Source organism: Acyrthosiphon pisum, chromosome A1 (assembly GCF_005508785.2).
Source record: "Acyrthosiphon pisum isolate AL4f chromosome A1, pea_aphid_22Mar2018_4r6ur, whole genome shotgun sequence".
In the NCBI taxonomy this organism is placed as follows: Eukaryota; Metazoa; Arthropoda; class Insecta; order Hemiptera; family Aphididae; genus Acyrthosiphon; species Acyrthosiphon pisum.
The window spans coordinates 104,386,121-104,408,393 of record NC_042494.1 but is presented as its reverse complement, the minus strand read 5'-3'; the positions used below and the strand labels follow the sequence as shown (position 1 = coordinate 104,408,393).

Genomic DNA, 22,273 nt, shown 5'->3' with positions numbered 1-22,273 from the left:
CTTAGGCTATACAGTAATATATCAAAAACAAGACACTAATTATCTGTTTATTTTTGTTTTTATCAACACATGCTTTTGTATAATTTTAAGTATTTATTTAGTTATTTCAATATTTATTTTTAACTACTAATTAATTTATCACCATCTTTATTATAGTGATTTTTTCCTGATCACAAATTTCCTGGGTACTAGTTAATAGTTTTTAATACCTTACATTAAAAAATATCACTGTATAGTGTATATTAATGATAATATGTGTAGAAAATAGGAGTAGAACAGTGGAACTTTAGTAGTATATTATTTGATATTAGTAGAATTAGTTACCTATAACACTTAATAATTTCCAGTATCATGTGGTGTAAAACTGTATTATTTCATTATTTTTAATTAATATATAATATATATACCTAAAAGTCTGAATCAAAATTTAAGATCTCTATATTTATTAAGTTGTCAATTTTATAATATAACTTTTATTTATGTATTATAATTATTATTCTTATTTAATACATTTATAATTTTAATATACATATTATCAATTATTATACTATTATTGTAACACTACTTATTCAGCACTTGTGAAGCTTACTGATAAGAATACTGAATACTATGTATAATTTCAGTTTATACTTTATAATACCTGCGTAGAATAAAACGAACGTGATAAAGTAATACAGGAACAAATTATTTTACCTTACAGTAAATAATAAGATTATTGATTATTGATTAAAAATAAAATAATGTACCATTTATTTTAAATTTGCATTCGTTTTAGCAGTATAAATTTAACAATATAAAAAATAATTTAAATTTTGTCCAAAATATGAACATTGAACAACTGTAACACTGATCAGTCATAACGGAATGTTTTCCTTAGTGTTCTCCACAGGTAATATTGACGATTAGCTGTTGTGTGTTGATCAATACGTCCACCATATCCATCATAGTATTGATCCTGGCAATGTTTATCCATAACAGGACTTGTACTACGAGCGCTAGACCGAAGGTCTGGGTCATGGTGTATATTATGTTGGCAAAGCACTGATCTTTTTCTTAAAACCCTTTTTTTTTGCCTCATCCTACATGATACGAGTAAAACAAAAAAGCCCAGAACTGCAATTGCCAATATTGCAGCACTAGCTATGATGGCCGATTTAACGGCTACTGGCAATTTCCTCATTTCAAAACGACGGTATTCCAAATTATTTTCCTCGTCTATGTCTTTATTTTTCTCTGAATAACTCTGATATTTATCTAAATGATTTGTATCTTGAATGAATAATACCTGTGAAGGAATAGTTGGTGTTATAAGTGGTCTTTGGGTAGTTTTTATAGAGAAATCCGGCATGCTATCAAAAAGACGTGGTTCTCTTTCAGAGGTTTCTATAACGATTCGAGTTTTTGGGGTTTTTGAAACAAATGAAATTGCTTCATTTTCTTGGTAGTTAACTGCTGTTGTATAGGTAGTCGTTGTCGGAAAACTAAATACTTTTTTTTCTTCAAAAATCGTATTTAATTTAATTTTACCTATTTCTGCTTCTTGTTCAACTTTTTCTACTTTTAAAATATTTAAATGCTCAATGTTTATTGGTGGATTAGAAAAGTTTTTGATTTCGTGATCATGCGTTTTTTCCTTAGAAATTTGGATTGGTGATTTAATATCATCAATTTGTATTCCTTGTGTGAATTTTGATATTTGTTCATTAGTCGTATTTTTATATTGATTGTCATGATTTTCTTCATCTGGATTTGTAGATTTCATTGGTGTTTGGGTTGTATCATTGCTGTTGTTGTCTTTAAAATGTTTCAAGTTATTTAATTTTTCAGTTTGTAACGTAACTTTGTTCTCTTGTGCCAAACGTTTTGTTTCAATTAAATAGTCAGTGAAATTTTTAGTATTTTCTGTTATTATTGGTTCATCGGCACTTAAGTCTATTGATTCTTCTTTTGTGTCTATTAATTCTTGATGTCGCTGACTTGATCCCCGTTCTCTGTGTTGTAAAAGTTCTTCTAAAGACATGTTTCTAAGATTCAATACATTTAATAATAACGATGATCCAGTTTTAGTTTTTAATAAACTTAATATCTCGTCTTTGACCTTTGGTATGCTATCAGATTTGAATTTGAATTCGTCATTTTTATTACTCGGTTGCTCTTTCATCATTTTTGTAAGTGCTTCGTCGTTAATTTGATAATCGTCCGTGCTATTTTTAGATTCTTTAGTTGGTGCGTATTCTGTCATTTTGAAGTCTGGGGGAAGTAATGATAAAGGCAGTTCTTCTTTTATTACTGCAATTTTCGGTTTGTTTGTTGTTATTGTTTCCAGAGTCGTATTTTGTGGTTTAAAACGACGTCGTATCACTGCTGACGTTGGTGGTAAGTTACTATTTATCGGCCTTTTATGCAATACTATTATGTCCGCACGTGATGAATTTGATTTTTTCAATGATCCATCTCTATGGTTAATTTTGCTATGATCGTCAGTAAATTGATGCGTTGAAAATGTTGGTGAAATCGTAGTAGTTTTTGGCGTGGTGGTTGTTGTAGTTGCAATCGTAGTAGATTTAGGCGTTGTTGACGAAACAGTATTTGTGGTTTCTGTTGTTGTTTTAACTATTTTCCATTTTCCTTCTTCGGTTGAGGTCATTGGTTCCCATCGCTTCACATCTTCACTGCTTGTTTTATTACCAAAATCAGCTGGCCTGCGAATAAGTTTTCTTCGCGGTAAAATATTTTCTTCTTCTGCGGTGCCACCTCCCTCAATTAGTGGCCTCCTTTGTAATGGTCGCCTTCGTCTCTTTATTGGTCGTCGTCGAACATATCCTTCTGAATAATCTGATTCCAGTGGTTCCTGATTCCATACTACAGGATGATTTATATTTTCCTCGTACGTGTGCGTCGATGTCCTTGGACGTTTACGCCGACGACGTCGTTTGCGTCGAGGCTTTCTTACTAGGACTTCTGATTCAATTTCAGATGGTTTGTCTGTTGGAAATGGCACTTGACTTTCAACTATTTCAGATGAAGCTTCGTCAATATTGTCTTCAAGTTCGAAATCGTCGATTTCGCTATTTGTTTGATCGGCATCAAGTGTTTGGTTCTAAAATACAAGTATAAAATAACTTTAAACCAAACTGTGTTACGTATTTTAATTTATAATGGAAGAAGGAGTGCTTACATCAGACTTTCCGTTAGTAGAAGAGATTGACAATTGCAGGTCAACATTTAATTCTTCTTTATTTTTAATACAATAAGTTACCGTGATTAGATTGAATACGAAAGTATAGATCAAAAAAATCCAAATAACATTCTTCATTTTTCTGAAAAAAAAATATATAATATATATATTAAGCATTATAAAAATAAGTCTGATTTTAATCAGTTTAATACATTCCGTTTAGCGAATATATGTATTCGTAATGAATTATTTAGATATACATTATTAATTATTCGATAAATCGAAAAAAAATAGTTGATTTTAAGTAATGTTTTATTGTTATTCAAACTGCAGTTATTTTGAGTGTAAGAAATAAGAATATATAATATCCATTGACCAACAACCACTATAATATCGTTTCAATGATTTAACGACTTTAAAATTAAATTTCAGTACGCTCTAGTAACTATACGTCAAATAACTTACAAAAATGATTGATGGTCAGTTGAATAATAATTGCGAACTTGAAAGAATACTTTCTCTGTCTAAATCATGTGCATTCGAAAATCAAATAAAATGAAACTCATCTAGCTACTCAATGTTAGTTCATTGTCATCGTGTGTTTACCACGCGAGACATGTTTAAGGTTCATGGTACACTGGATTTTATCGTATAGAAATAATATTTATAATAAAAATATTACGAAAAATAATTTGTTAAAAAAAATAAGTTTATGCGGTTTTTCTGTAATCACTAGGTGTTGGATATTAATGTCAATCTCGCAAAAATCATACACCACTAATTTTGTTAAATGTACTTCTAGTTTTCCACAATTAGGTAGTCTTCATGAATACCTATGATATAAATAAGTGAAACTAATCTCTATATGACCATCTCTATAACATCTATCAAAGTAGTTGTAAAGTATTTACAGTTTATATAGAGTATATTTGTCGTGTTTGTAGTTTTCACGGTGGATTAGAATCGGATTGAAAACTGAAAAACGTCTATTATCCTTAAACACTAAAATGTTATATCGATCATTGTGTGTTTTTCTTATTTTCATTTGTCAGTAGAAAATTTGAACGATTTATAATTTCACTCGACATTCTAAACAGTAATGTTTATAATTCTTTTTTGAACTTTTGTCTTTTTTTTTTTTATCGCAATCGTTTAAAACAGATACATGTATTTACTGTTAGAGGTGGTTAGAGTATACTGTTTGCGGTGCACCACCAATATTAGGGGGTAGATGGGTGGTCTTGGTTGAGCATGATATGCAGCTGACCGCAATGTTTAATTTTAATGTTCAATAAATTAATGAAGTAGGTACCTAATCAATGACATTTGATAAATGATAATCGTAGCTGAAACTGTTGAAAGCGTAGAGTTAAGAATATAAGTTAAGAATCATTGTTATTATAAAAAGTGTAAACAACTTAACTGAAGAAAATTATGTATATGAAAAAACGTATAAAAAATATTTATTTATAATTTCTTTGATGAATGGAGGGGGGTAGGGTGTCTATATAATATTGTCTTGTACCACTAAGTATAATACATTCAAACCGCCTATGTTTACTGTTTTACTGCCTGTACGTGATAAAACATATTTTGTATAAATACATAATACCTATGGAGGTACTGGTGTATTTACAATTAATATTTACGAACTAAAATTAAAATTATTGATGATTATATAGTTATTTTTCTAAATGATTTGCAGTACATACATATCGAGTTCGTTGTTTAGGGGGTGTTATAGGTGCTGTAACACTTCTCATTCATAGTATGTATTATTCTAATCTATAAACTATAACTACCTAGGTAGTAATGTTAAACGCTGTGAAGTGTATAAAATTAAGTACCTACACATGTATGGTATTAAACAAAAATCCCTGAAAGTTACGCATATATACCTAGGTAATGTATAACGCATCCCATAATAATTATTAGTACTTAATGGCGAGTGAATTAGGGATTAAAATAATATTTAATATTTACTGGCATGGAGCCTGGGAATATCTGATAATAATCGACATAATAGTTTTACAAATTTTAAACACTAGGAAAATAAGGTTCTTAGTATGGTAGATACCAATGATACCACAGATTTTTATAACTACTGTTATCTGATGCTATGTATATTTTTTTATTGAATATTTACACCCGGTATTTGGTGGAACACTCAATAAGTTAATTTTAATTATTATACTTAATAATAAGAATAGTGATAAATAAATATAATAAAACACGAGGAAATAGCCTATCCGGCTACAACTAATTACTATTAGCTTTAATTGACAATTACAATGTAATAGTATTATTAAACTATAAATTAAATCACTTTATGGACCCTGAAATTGTACAAATTTGTTTTTAAGTTATCCGGAAGCGTATAAACCACGAGATTACGATATGTCCATATGATTTACATAAAAGTATAGAAGTAAGAATTTTAAATAATTTTAAATAGGTACCTCCATTTTCTACCCTCCTTTTAAAGTAGTTCATGCATAAAAACATTCTTTATATTATTATATTTAATTTTTATGGTTCATATAGATATTAGGTACCTACTTATAATTTTTTTTGGTTAAAATAATCTAAAATATTATGATTTTTGTATGTTTTTTCTACTATTGTTATAATAATAGATTAAACACTTCACGAAGATAATAATTTTCACTATTGAAGTGTGTACACATGCAATTTGTTACATAATGAATATTTAACTCATGAATGTTACGGTCGTAATAAAATAAAACAATTTAAGAATGAAAAAACTCTAGATCACACGTGATAGGGAGATAATCCAGTTAAAAAATTAAAATACAATGGATAGTAAAAACAGTGCAGAAAGAGAAAGTAATTGTGAGTTGGTATTTAGAAGCAGATACAAAAATTAATACAACACTCGCACCAGGAAATGGTCCAATTCGTATAATTGTGATTAAACGGAGCTATTGTTTTGTATTTTGTATTATTTTTTTTGTCATTGATAACAAAACACACGTTTTATGTTATTACGAATGAATTAATAAATTATAGGTTATTAAGTAATAATGTCCATGCTATACATATTACATATGTACTTACGTAGATACGTATAATGTGTAGCGGGTTATACACCTATATAACCTATATATGTTACTATGCATTTTGATTTTGACGGTTGACACCGAATTTTTTGGCGAAAGGGTAAAATAATATGTTAAAATAAAACGGTCTATTGGCACTATAAACGCGTATCAATAATATGCCAAACAAAACATCCTGTAGAAAGTTTTTCGTTTTTAAATTAAAATCTCAGTTATTGTGTGTCATTTCTTTAACACGTTAAAATTTGGCAGACTCAATTATTATTCATTTGCCGCATGCATATGTAATATATATAATATTATAATACAATACGCCTATTTTTTCACACTCATAAATGACGTGGAGACTAAAATAATTTGTATAGTAAAAAATAAAATACGTAATAGGTACTTATTGCATTTAATACATATCCAATATTTTTGTTAAAGCAGTAATAACGAGAATAAATAGTTTTTATATGTTGAACATAAAAATTATAAATGTCCAGTATCTATCTTAAAAACATGTTGATCCGCCCCCGAAATTTGTTTTCAGTTACGGCTTTGATTATTGGATGTAAAATAATATGATTATTGATTACTATATCATCGTTACATTAATCGATATTTATTTACCCGACCTTAGTATGAAAATAAAAATAATATGATGAATATAACAATCGTTCTGTAGAGTCTAACGCAAATAATAAATATAATATAGTACCATCTTAATTATTTAACATCTTTATTGATAAATTAAAATTTGAATTATTAGTTAGCTATTATTATTTACTAGTTTCATGAATATGTTTGATTACATGTTTTTATCAGAACTTTTTTTTTTTAATACCTCGACTAATTTTCTTGTTCTATACAATATATTATAAACTATTGATATATGGATACCTATATCAGAGCATTGTCTACCTAACCTTTGAATGAGTTATCCATTAAACATTTGGATCAGATATTTATTGAGTAATAATTTTTATGAAATGCTAATAAATATTAAAATACTACTCTGTGATATATATTTCAATCACTAACATATTATATAATTATCAGTTTATTACATACTTAATTCTTATTATTTATTTTTAACACAATATTTAACTGAGGACATCTGAATTTGTACAATAAGCTTCATAAATAAAATAAATAATAATATGAAAATAAGAGTGAATATTCTTCCCAGTGATGGTACTTCGTCATGCGTAGTTATTCTATATGTAGGTATAGGTACATAGCCTTAATATGTGGATTTATAAAATAAAATATGAGTACTCGTAAGATATAAACGAAAAATAGCTGCTGTTGGTTATTTATTTCAATAGGTATTATGTACTTTTTTTATTATTATTTAAATACCAAAGTATATAAATAAGAAAATGTAGGTACAATCTGTAAAATTAAAATAACTGGATGATATTATGATGAAAAAAATCAACTATAATATAATATAGGTATTACATAATGACATAATATTCCTAGATAATATCTTTTTGTCGAATCTGATGTCACCTGATGTCTAATGGGGCAAGTATTATGCAAACGGTTCACCTCCCCCTCACATATGTCGCGATACCATAAAGAAAAAAAGGTTTGTTATTCACCATAATTTATTTTTAAATACTTATTGTTACCTGTCATTTTTTTTCTCTGTTCAATTAATGCAAGAATTAGCGTGAGATCTTTAATAAGTTAAATTTAACAATACAAATTGCACTTTTAAACCGTGATACGTGTATAATATTTTATTTTGAATAGTGAGTCTAATGGATAATAGTATACTTTAAATTTATAGTATTTTTATTTTACATTTAACAACGTGTGTATTTTATTAGATTTTTTAATTTATTTCAGAAAGTTTCGGAACACAAGTTACGATTTATTTATTGTACAATAATTTCGTAAATTATCGGTTATTACCTGTGCTGTGAATTACATGCATTAAATAATTATTAAAAATACATGTATTTAAACATTAAAAATAATACAATTATTGAAAAACATGAATTTTAAGTTTATAAAAGTTTAAAAATATGCTAAAAATTTTATTTTTTTTAATACAATTTAAAAATATTTAAAATAAATCTTTATTAAGATTACAAATCGAATTACAATTATACGAATTTATTTAGATATTTTACTATAATTATTTAATAATATAATATATATATATAATTGTATTGTTTTTAGTACAATTAGTATTTTTTATTCTATATTAAAGACACCAATAAAAATCTGTACCTACCGAATATTTTTACTGGTATTCACAGACAAGTGGTATCTATAATTGTCCATAATACTCTAAAAACTAAAATTAAACTGTCTCCGGAAGTAAAATTGCCTACTAGAAATCAACGTTTACAATAAAAATTTCATTCCTCCTATAGACTAATACATTTATGTAAAATGTATAATTTTCACCTATATAGACTCTAGGTACTTTTTGAACTGTTGCCAAGCCTATATATTTTGAGATTTAAACAAAGAATGCGTATATAATAATTTATAGAATATTTTACATAATATTATATGGTTTCTGAACTATGTAAACAATATTAGTAACTATAACAGGTAATAATGAGTATATTGTTTAAATGAGTTGTCTTCTTATGCTATGAAATTATTTCTATTATTTTTATCAACAACGTCTATTTAATCGTAATATTTCGTGTATATTGTACACTAGTACACTTTAGAGAAAGCAAGAGTATCATTCATTTCATTAAATTAAATACAACAAAGTCATGATGATAAAACAAGAGCTAAAGAACCGGATCCTAACTGGATTAGTATTAATCGTTGCACTTAAAACTACTTTCCTCATCATTTAAACATCTTCTTCGAAATGCATAACCCATTTAATAAATTGCTGCTACTAACCTATTAAGGTTTTTCTAGAATTATTATTTTTATAACTAGGTATATTAGCTTTGTTTTTTGTCTTACAAAAAGTAAGAAACTGAAGTTATTTTCAGAGCTACTTCCAGGGAAGGTGTCTTAAAATTTGAAAGTAATTAGTTTAAATCCCGGAATTATAAGTATACATCTTATGAATGTCAAATATGATGGAAATGTTTGAAGAACAATTGACTAAATATGGAGTTGTATGCATTATATTTAAAATTTTAAACATGATATGCTCAATAAAAAATGGTTTAAAATAAAATATTTCATTATAGCATAGGTACTCAACTTATTATCAGTAACAATAAGAAACACTAAAATTATCAACATCACAATTAACTTTTAATAGATTCAAATATTAAAATGCAATTTTCTTTTAGTGGCAATAATAACATTGTATTAACAATAAAAAAATAATGTCATCTGTTTTTTTTAAAATTTTAAATTGAATATGGTAATTTTAAATGCATTTAACTACTATGAACTAACTTATGATCCTTTTAAATATGCAAAATACAATTTGGTGTTTGGATTCGATGCAATATGAATCATTGATATTTTGAACCACAATTTATTATACTGTATGTGTATAATGTATATACATTATATAGTATAAACAAGCATGCAAAATTAAAATTGTAAAATCATATAATCATATAATCCAGGGTATAATCTAATTAATTACAAATCAACATGTTCATCGTTCATATATATACAGATTGATTATCAAGCATGCTTAACTCATTTACCCCCTTTGCAATAATGGAGTTCTTCAAAATCTGATTTTTGTAATGTTCAATTATACCTAAAACTATATTTTTTAATTCTTGAGAATTTTTGTAGGTAGGTACTACTTATGGAGTCCTGCAGAGACACAACATTTATATTTTTTTAAATGAGAACCCAACTTTACAACTGTAAATTATTTAGTGGATAACTCTTTTGAAAATGCTTGGTGAATCACCCTGTCTATCGATATTACTCATGTACTATGTATACAATGCTACTGGGTGATTAAATAAATAATTAAATGTATTAAAGTAGTTAATAAAAAAAATTATGCAAGATGCTTGAAGATTACTTATATCGTCAAGATTTTGATCAACATTGATGATTTAATCTAATCGATTCTAAGTCAACGTAACATACTATTTAATGTGATTGCTATTTTCTAGGACATTACTAAGATTTTGAACTATCATTACTAAATATTACTATTTCCAATTTAATTTTGAGCTTCTTCGTTTAAATTATTATTTTAATAATATTATAATATGCGATTTATACGTGTGTAAATTACTATAGGTAATGAAAGTATATTATTACGTATTCATTATATTATCATAATCTTCGAATTTTCGAATTTAAAATTAATGTTTTAGATTTTGAGAGGAGCGATGAATGTATTGGGCTTACAATAATGTATATTTTTTATTATATAACATATATTTAAAAAAATGTTGTATCTGAACTTTTGATAGTTGCACAATTTTTTTTTGTTGAACGAACAAATTAAATATTATGAATACTATTCTGTACTTAAAAGTGTATTATTTTTTAAATTTGTATGTTATGTACTGTGTTTCTCTTAAAAGTTCATTACAAGATAAAAAGTGTATAGATTGAGGGCAAATTTTTTTATTAACGATTGAATTTTGACGAGATTCGTCAAAATTGTCAAGATTGTGTATTATTTTGTTAAAATTTATTATTATTGGCTGACTGTCCCCGCTTAGAAAACACACGACACCTAATATACACCAGACTGCTAAACCGAGTGACTTTTCCGTTTTTTATTTACTTACACACAGACGTTAATATACATCCATAAATAAAATAACGTACTTAAATGAATAAATTACCAAAAACCTAGTTTTACTAAATCAACCTTCAATATTATCGTGTACCTACGACGTTTGTTTGGAATATCTTAATTTAAATTGAATAACAGTTTTTCGTGAGAACGAATTAGCTTTCCAGTAACATTGTTTATAATAGCTAGTACACATATTTAATTTTAATGCATACCCATAGAAAGTCTCGGTATTATAATATATTTTGTTTATACGAAATCCACTCATTGCCAACAATCAACATAGAAAATATATTCAAATCATGATATAACGTGACGAATAAGAATGGTGAATAGTATTATAATATAACGCATAATTTTTATTTCATTTTTTATATATACTTTGTTTACTAATATGACTGAATTATTAACTTTATATCGATATAAACTAGTATTTGAGAGAAAGCCAAATAATGGCATCTCGAAAATGTCAATTTTACACTCCTATACTCTAACGATTACGATATTCGGAACTCGGAAGCGAGCCCAAGTGATTTATTAGATACGTGAACTTGATAATAATTGCGCAATCGTATTTTTCTCAAACGAAGCGTGATCGAACGAATAAGCTAATTAGTACGAAAATAATGAACCCCCTTAATAATATAAAATTAGCACCTTTCTAAATTCCGCCTAGTTGGATTCTGTATAATACATAGTACCTATATAGTATATACTATATAGTGATCAAATTGAAATTGAAATCTAGAAGGTTTTTCGTATTGAGAAACCAAGAAGTCTGTTTTAGACCAGAAAATAACAGGGCATAGGTCGTGCAGCGGACTTCACGGCGTGTCGGACCTCGCTCTCTTTTTTATTTATATTTTTATTTATTTATCTATTTATTTTTGAAGCGGTGAAACCGGAATTATTGCCCTTAGCATAATATAGTATTATAACGAAAATGCATTTGCTCTCAAATACGTAGTGTTGTGTGATTAGATGAAAAGTCGATTGTTATCAAAAATGTAACAAAACGTAATGCCATAATATAATAGTTTCAAACAAATAAATGATTATTTATAACGCCTCAAGGTAAATAATAATAATAATAATAACTTATAGTTTCCAACTTGTACCTATATTATAGTAGTTGAATAGGTACTTGAATGCACCTATAATATATAAGCAAAATCAACCGCAATATTAACAATACGATTTATAAATTATACGCATCGAGTGATGTGATTTTTTTCTCGTAAACTACTTTTAAATATTTAGTATTTACATATAAATTGGAGCATTGTGTTTTAAAATATTCCTATATTTAAAATAGTTTTAACAATTTAAGTTAGCCTTTGGTATAGTACTATTATAGATAGTAATTGTTTTATGTTTATAATTACATTCCATTACTTTAAGTATTAATTAATACAAGCTGTATTTCGCTAAATGAATTAAAAGTCGGTCTTTATTAAAATTCTTTATTTTTGTAAAATAGATAAGTACACTACGTTCTCATTAATATTTTTTATTAGATGTTTGTTGGTTTATAAAATCTATGTTTTCCAATAAATTCCTTTTATATTATATTATTACCAATTGGGTACTACCATCAACTTAAGATATCAATAATAATTCTAACCTGTATGATTTTATAGTTTATTCAATGCACTATAAAATCTTGTACCTACCTACTGTTTTATTTACTTTACTACGACGTGAATATTATAATTTCGAGTACAATTATTATTCCCGTATTATTATAGTTTCATACTTTTTTAGTGAAAATGAATGTCTTACAACATACAATTTAATTGGAGCCACGTAACATTTGAAGATATTCTCATGTTGAAATATTTCTATTGTCTATTAGGCTTGATTTTATTGTTCCAAATTTTCATGTTAGAACTAAAGATTTATTTTTTAATTTAAATTTAAATTTGTTTAAGCTTATTATTTTTATTATATTATCCATACACATTTTATCAATATAATAAAGTTCAAGTTTCATAATTATAATTGTATATAGGTACCTAGGTTATAAAATAATTTGAACATATATTGACAGTCTCGTATTGAAAAGTCACTGTAGATCGTACTTATTCTGAAACTACTACATGTACAACTATAGTTATAGTGAGCTATAGTCCTAGGTAATCTCAATAATGTACTTAAAAAAATTATACACATCACGGTTTACGTAAAAAATACACACCCATCTTCTTAAAAAAACCTTATTTATATGAGTCGTTCTTAAAATACATATTTTGCCGAGCTACACAAAATACATTTTGTGACTGAAATATTTCATTTTTTTTTAAAACAGTTATAGTTAATAATTTTAGAATTGTCGTTATGTTTAAATTTATATCGTATCATATTTTTCACATTTTCATCTGTAGTTAATTTGACTAGCCATAATAAATAGAAATAATTTTATTTTCGAATAATTTAGATTGAGCGTTTGAGAATTTTATAATTAGGTGTTTTTTTATTAACATGGTACAAATATTTTTGTCATTTAACATTTTTATATTTACCATTTGTGTTATATTACATTTAAAAATAAGTTTGTTTAAATTCAAAACCCTGAAATTGTTTTTTTTTTTATTTTGCCAAACTAAAAACAGTATAATTGTTATTGTTTTATTTTACCTTATTATTTAATGGCACGTGATGTTTATAGTCATTTAACTTTTGAAATTTTTTCTAAAAAATATAATATGAAACTTGAACATCATAATTATTAAAATCTGAATAATTATAAATTATAATATTCATACAATTCGTCCCAATAAATACAGTTTTGCTAAAATAATTTTTTTTAGAAATCTAATTATTCCTAAATCTTTACTACTTCTGTGTTTAATGATATCTGGTGCAACAAAACATACCGAGCGTGGCTCAATTACAGGATCTATATATGTATATCATTGTTTCTTTCTATTTCAATTCGTTATTTGTTTTTCAAATTTTTTCTCATACATAATTAATATGGGATTATTGAATTTGTTTTTAATTTCTGTGTTGTTTACGCACTGTAATTGCCTATCGATAGAATGTATAATAATTATAAAGTTTCATATTGCAAATATTAGCAAAATTATGATGTACAAAGATTATATCTAAAATAATATAGATACCTTATATATTTTTCTGGTACCTATAGCTACGATATATAATATCTATATAACTGTATATAATTATCGTATATCGGGTCCGTAAAGTTAACTATTTGTGTTTGCAGGTTTATTGTGTTGTACATTTTCACGTATAGTTGGTAGGTAGGTACTTAATATATTCTGTTTTTCAATATGTACTTTATCAATGTATTCATAATAATTCATACCTAGGTATTCTATATTTTCTATACTTTGTAACGAATTATTGTTTGACAGTATTAAAATTGGTAAACATAAATTAGAAAAATTCAAGTTATCTCACGCATTTATTTTGGTACTTACTATAATACTATACCTATTTGTAGGTACCTACACCTATGTTATTATCTCTATATACGCAGTATGTACCACGTGTACCTATTATGTTCACGTTGCTAGATTCCGTTTTTGTAGATATTATAATAAGTGAAACGATGACCACGCAGCCCATTTTTTTTCGATAATAGCGAGACAACAACCGTTTATATGTGTGTGGTAATTTATGCAATTCTCTCGACAGTATAAATATGCGTGTATAAGACGTATATCTAATTACTTTCATGACATTGTTAAAAAAATGTACACATGTGTAATGTGTACGAATTTATGTGGGCATGAGAGAATATACACACTATTATGCATATAATATGTGTTTAGGTATATATTTATATTTTTTTCTCAAAGCCATGCGAATTCATAACAAATAAGTAATTCCAGTGTGCTAGTATATATAAATATTTTCCGCTATGTACTATCATGGATAGGTATTGCTTAACAAACTACGTGATAAACATGATAATAATATGGTTAGGCGTTTACTTAGGTGGCGTGTATAGTAAATTAAAATTAAAATCCTCCGTTTCGTATGTGAAAAGATTTAATACGTGTAATAGTGCGTTCGTGTAAGTATATTGTGGGTACCCATTTGTTTTTCTTTTTGAAACTTTATAGTGGATTATATATTATTATTATATTGTTCCTAAAAGTACTTCGCAGCGCTTTCTCCCGCGGGTTTCCTCGAGAAACTGGTCCCGATCGAAAGCAAAACACTCGTTTTTCTTACATTTTAATTCAATTTCCGAATCCTGTCAAAACCAAACATCCATCATCAATTATTATAAGAGGCGTCTTAAGAGAATAAGCGCGGTGCTAAAATCGGAAATCCGCATTTAGCACGGATTCAAATACCATGAACAAACGGATGAGGCGCCACGTCGTGGTTATGCGCATTTGTTCCACGTGGGAAAATGTTCGCGGAATTCGAAAAGAAAAATACTTAACACCACAGTGTCGTTATAACCTGTAATGTTATATAGAAGACTAGGTATATCATCCAGTCGGACAGATTAACGCGAATGGGCGTTTCGAAAACTCGTCACAATTTTACTCGAACACCATGAGTCTTCAAGTCTATACACGACCATTATGATATAATACTATTATAGGACTGTTATATTATACAATTATATATAGAAACACTGCACGGTTTTCATTCAAAGAGCACTCGCTTGCAGATTGTATATACATGTCTTGTCCCTCCCACGTACTCAGTGTAATTAATCGAGATGATGAATGTTTGTTAGTTGTTAATATTATGATTGTAAATTTAGATTTTTTTTCCTTCTAAGATGTCGATGGTATTACAATAACAACGAATTATAACAAATTATAAATTCCCTTTTTAATTCTGAATGGTACAGAAGTAAATAATATCTGTGAATTACTCTCATAGCCACTGATTTCGAGGATAACTTAAAAAAAATTCAGCAAATAAATTATTTTTGTTGATGAAATTATGACTTATATTTATGGTAATATGAGACACTTCTTGCTGTATTTATTTATTAGCAACACACATTAGATTAAATTTTTTATCCAGTTTGAACTATTTATAAGAAATTAACTAGAACTGTTCGCAAATAGTTACATATTATTATTGTTTTAACTTATAGAAAGTGGGTTTACTTATCCGTCTTGTGCTCAACACCAGAAAATGTTTTGTATACAATTTTAATTGGGTCTCATTATAAAGTTAATGATAGTTTTAACATTTTTACTTTCATACCAATTAATAATCAAGAAAGTTGTATCTTTAATTATGCAACTTCAATTGTTTGTGTAAAATTGAACAAAATGTGGTTTGATTAGAAAACTGTATACCTACGTGATTTTGAACTTTGAAAAACATATCGTTTTAAAAATATAGGAGATTTTAGAACACTTATAAGTTATTTTTGTCTTCACGAAGTAGATATTTATTTGATACCTTAAATATTTTACATATTTTTATACGAACTATTTTATATTCTAAAATTGTGTTTTTTCAAATTACAATACATTACGTAAACAAAAACGATTACAATTTTATTATTGTTACACTATATTAATATAAATGTAATAATTAATGACTAATCATAAACAATTTCTTTTGGTTTAATTTCCTTACTTACAATTATTTATGGGTACATTTTTTTTTATTCACACGAATCTTGAACTAGACACTCAATTAGAGAAAATATTTATCTGTTTGTGTGTTATGAAGAGAAATACTAGTTAGGTATAGTATTAATTGTCACATATATAGGTAGTTAATTGTTTTATGTTTGATGTATATATAGTAGGTATATATACGTATATACATATGAAAGTAGTTATATTATAGTTGTCAGTATTTTTATGTAGGATACATTTTTACGTGAGGTATTTAACATCAATACTAAACCGGATTTAAAAGAGAAATAACATAATAATAGTATATTAAACAAAAATATACTTTTATATTGTTTATAATTTTATACACATTTATTTTGTAGAGGAAAAAAGTTTATGACTTGGAATCTATGCACGTGTTAGGTACAATTATAAGTGTACATTAATTATAATATGTATACCCATATATTATCATATAAATATATAATGCGTCGAAATAAGAAATTTTGTATTGTAACTAGTATTTCTGTCAAATTCCTTATGCTGGTGTATCTGTAACTTTATCATATTGACGGCTACTTAATGAGCATGACAAATTCAATAATTTGTAATGATTAATTTTGATAGAAAATATTATCAATTTTCATGTGTTTTCAAAATATTATTTGTAAGAATTTTGAATGTATACTATATAGGTATAATAAATATAATTTAATACTGTTTTTACACTTCGATTTACATCCACTAAGAATAAGTACTATTATATGCTCTACTGATGCGCAAGTATTCGAAATGATAGTATTATTTTATTTATATGTCTAAAGGTGCTGGAGTTGAGTTAGAAAGCAATCGTGTACAACACAATGTATCTCCAATTCATAAGTAATTTTGATTTTTCTTTTTAACATAATTTTTATCCAGGGACCAGTATATTTGTGAGAAATATACTCATTAAAATTATTTGTGTTGTAATTTAAGTGTATATAAGTACAAATTAATTTAATGATAATTTGAAATGTGTTTGACTGCATTATAATTGAAAATTATTGTGTCTAATAATCAATTTATAAACCAGTCAAAAATAAAAATAATTTAAATACATTCGTATAAAAATATATTATCTCTTTTCAATTTTTAAACCTTATGTTCTAAACAATTTTGAGTGGAACTTGTTTATGATGTATATTATGGCATAACGAAATTTTTATGCATTTTAAGTTAATCATAAAAACATTTATCTACCAAAATGAGTAACCCTATTAGAATATTAGAACTCGTCCATCTATGTGTTGATATAAAAATGAATATTTCTTTGTCCTAAATATATATATTATATAGGTAGTCAAAAACGAATGGACAATGTTCAATGTACCTAGTAGTTGAATCTGTCTCCAGTTTTTTGTGTTTCATCAAAAATATGTCCTTAATAATTAAGAAGTGGAAAATCATAAAATTAATCATTGTAATTGTGTTTGTATTATATATTTCAACTGAAGCACAACGGAAAACGAGAGAAAGATAGATTACTTTTAATCCGGACAAAGTCGGGTAATACAGCTAGTTACTTATAATAGATTCAACTTTAAAAATTCAGTTAAAATATGATATAATATGAAGTAAAATTTAAAAAATATCGCATCATAAACATAATAGTTCAAAATGTAATAACTAAGTACAATATCCATATTATATTACTTTATAGTATTTATTTTGCTATTTAATTAGTAGTAAAAACGCAATATTTATTCAAATCTATGCGATGACATTTTATTAAATTCTTAGAAAGTAAATTGTTTATCATTTCGCACTTAAAATACATTTAATTGGTTAATAACATTTGAATTCTAACAAAATCGTCTGTAAAATAAGGTGTTCGTTCATTATGTTTTGATTAATCACATAACGCGGAACTCTCTTAGTGCTGCTAATAGTTTGTTCCGCCAACCGCGTCCGTCGTAAAATACATACTTCCTCATTTTTCCGACTATTCGTTCCAGAATCAAGTTTAAAGATGAACAATTTCATTCAATTAAAAAAACTTTTTCTATCTTTTCGTTTTTTTTTTTTGATTATTATTCAATTTAAATTTATTTATTTATATGTATATTTTATTTTAGAAATTATGTTATAAATAAAAATACAACCACAAAACGAAAAATATAACAATTATATTTTTTTGAAAATTATGCAATTTAAAATAAATACATTTAAACGATGATAATGTTGGATAACGACAGATTATTTTGAAATATTTTCTTTTGAAAATGCTTTAAAGTAAACATAAGTGATAATGTAAAAAATATATAATATAATATCGATGCATAAATGTATAATGATAACTTTTAATTCATCAAACTGTGAGATAATAAGAGAACAATAATACTCTAGTTTAACTTAAACAGTCTTGCATTATTTTCTTAACGCTAAACTATAGCTATTAGAATTTTTTTTCTTTTTATGTTAGATAACAATATAAATAATGCATGTATATTATATTTTTTAGGTAAGAAATTTGTAGTTTTAATGATACGAATACGATGTTTATCAAAGGATTTATTTACTTCATTTTTTTTTATCACCATGTAATTTATAGGGTAAAAAAGTAATATGTAATAGGTCATTTTAATAATTTATTTAAAAATAGGTAGAAGTATATATATATATTTTTTATAATTAAAACAAATAAATTATATTTTATATTTTTATGCCTATTTATTCAATCCTTTTTTTGAGATTTGACTACATTTTAGATTGTGTACATTTATATGTGCGTTTAGGTACCTACTCGTAATTTCATATATTTTTTATGCGAGTATAATATTTCAAATGCAGTTATTTCATAAAAAAACTATTCACATTTTTAATGTCTGCTTTTTATTTATAAGGTACTGCAGCTAATTTATTACCCACGTATAGTTATATTATTTCGTTTGAAAACAATTAAACCAACCGTTATTATATATGCTTACCTACAACAAAAATTAATATCACACGAGCTATGACAAGAGCCGGCATGAGACAACTAAAGTCCATAGATAGATAAAATAAAATATAACATTATAATTGCAAATTATAATGTTTTAGTCGACGAACCTGTAATTATTGCACTCGCAGTTTTTCTTTCATCAGTATTTTCCCGACAAGCGTCCCGGCGATGTATCCATAACGATGATGTCGTCCACTGCGGTGGTGTTCGTGTACACACCTAAATATAATATTATTATGCCGGCGTTTACGGCAATAATTAATTGTCCGTTAATTATAAAATTATCACACCTATGCTGTATCGCGCTCACAGGTAGCAATACTGATACTAACACCGTGAACCATTAAACGAAAAACGCGCACTGGCACATGCCCGAGATAGTTTTCGGCGCGAACAAACACCGAACACGAGACACGAGTAAATAACCTTTCACTGAAGAATTGTATTTCAGTATTTCTATGACAGGATGTATATATAAACGTCCATACCACTTCCAGTCCACCTCACAGTCTCCTTCCGACTACAACAATATTTATATTCGATCGCGTGCCACCGAACGCCGTTATTTATTATAGTTACGTCTCTATACTTGTACCTACGAACGCTTCGACCCTTTGAGCCATTTATCGTCAATTCATCCGTGAGACATACTTTTGATGTCATATGTAATATTATATCGTCTGCATTGAAGTTGTATGTATTATATTTGCATTCATCAACTAAATTTGTATAAATAGTCGAATGGTGCAACTAGGGTTAAAATATTGGGTGTAACTAATAACGTGACTATATTATTAGAGAGCAGTTTTTTTTAAAAATAATACCTAGGTTTTTAAATTATTGGTGTGCATATAGATGTATGTAAAATTTTGAAATGAGCAATGATCGTTTTAATTTTTGTGAATCGTTAAACAATATTCACAATGAGGGGACAATTCTAATTACCATTATAAAATGTCTGGTTTTTTCATTTCATTCAATAATTTATGAGTATTCACAGATAGATAGATATAATACATAAGGATAAGGCAACTGTATGTAACTATATGTAGTATGTACAATATGTTATTACATAAAAATATTAGTTATATATACAATTATTTATTTTTTAATAGCAGTGAACCTTGTTTATTCTACAAAGGTGTTCAATAATTTATAGCACGACATTTTTGTATTTTTTAAATGTATTGGTACCAGGTTAATTGTTTAGTGTTACTATACTATATTTCCTATAATATTGCATATTTGTATTACCTTCTATTGCCGGTCGGAGACAGTCAACATAACTCATTATCTCGAAATTTGTTTAAGTATTTTAAAATATTTATTTAACATAATTTGAAATCATTACAAGACAATATTGAGAAAAAGTTTTATTTTTATATTTATCTTTTAAGTAAATTTTTTTAAATCAAAGCATGCATTTTTAACTTCATATTCCAAAGCAGAATATTTTTCTAAAAATTGTATGAAAACAGAATTTCTAACGATTAATTAATTAATTAGGTATACTAAGTACAATGTACATACATATTTTTAAAGTTTAGGTTGAATGGATTAATGTGGCATATAGATGTACCACAAAAAATGTTGGAAAACAGTTAAAATTACTACACCAAATTAACTACCCAGTCGTTTAAAATTTGATTTTTATATACAAATTACAAACATTTTCGAAACTTAAATACTTTTCGAGATAATGATAGTTTACTGTTAAAATAATCATCCAGAGAATAATATTTATATTACATAGAACAATAGGTAGGTATGCATATAATACTGTATACATCTGATAATGAATCTTCGAAATATTTTAATTTAAATTATTTAGGCGAATTTACAGTTATCCCTAACTCCTAAGTTCTAAGGTATTATAATATACGGTAGCCAGTAGATATTACACAAAAGACGTAGATGGTTATTTTGGAGTAGATTCAATTTACTTACCAACTGTATGCGGGTTTATTGTAAACGGGTATGTCTTAATGCTCGAACAAAGTGCGTTTTAATTAAAATGTTCATCGTAATAAAAATATTGCTTTGTCGTACAAGTATACAACGATTATCATTTAACCTAACATTTATGGCATTATGGTTTTAAATGTTTTATGTATTATGTGTAGAATGACTCAAGCAAGGATCCAGAAGTGGTAACTTCCCTCTCAAGTTGGCCGTAATATTAGCTCATTTAGTTAGGTATTTTTTTTTTTTTTATATATAAAATTATATTATTTTGGAGGACACTATTTGTCTTGAAATAAAAATAAATAGGTACTAAGGATAATATATTAAAAGCCCGTGATAATATATTTAGATTTTAGTAGATAATAATATGGGGGCTATGATAATTTTAAAAATGAAAACTAAGTATAGCAATTAATATTAATTAACCAACATTTTATCATTTGTAAAAATTGTTAGAGTATAATTAGTGCTAAACTATACGGAATAATATGTTTTATAATTTATATACTTTATGCAAAACAACCATAATGTTATCCTTAGTTTTAGATTCTGAGCGGAGCAATTAATGTATTGATTTTACAAAGATGTGTGTTTTTTTTGTGTGTCTGTCATCGCCTTTTAGGACAGTAAAAATGCTTAGATTTTCTTCTCTTAGTATCTTTTCTGATAGGAAAGTGAATCTAGTTGGTACTCTGGGGTGTCAAAAGTAAAAATTTCTGAAGCGACGTGAAAAACAAAAGAAAAATTAAGGAAAATAGGGAATTTTTACGAGAAAATCAATTTTGG

General features: G+C 26.6%; 2 protein-coding genes across 2 annotated transcripts in view; one reads left to right on the top strand and one right to left on the bottom strand.

Moving 5' to 3' along the window:
* The window catches only part of LOC100161611 (actin-histidine N-methyltransferase), a 33,527-nt gene that overhangs the window by 5,196 nt on the left and 6,058 nt on the right, over positions 1–22,273 (top strand). The gene's annotated exons all lie outside the window — the stretch shown is intronic.
* LOC100572725 (probable serine/threonine-protein kinase nek3) lies at positions 720–20,453 on the bottom strand. The gene is made up of 3 exons (XM_003241371.4): positions 19,630–20,453; positions 3,179–3,320; positions 720–3,100 (listed from the first exon to the last, which is right to left on the bottom strand). The coding sequence occupies exons 2-3, from the start codon at positions 3,314–3,316 to the stop codon at positions 851–853; spliced, it is 2,388 nt and encodes a 795-aa protein (XP_003241419.1). The 5' UTR covers positions 3,317–3,320; positions 19,630–20,453; the 3' UTR covers positions 720–850.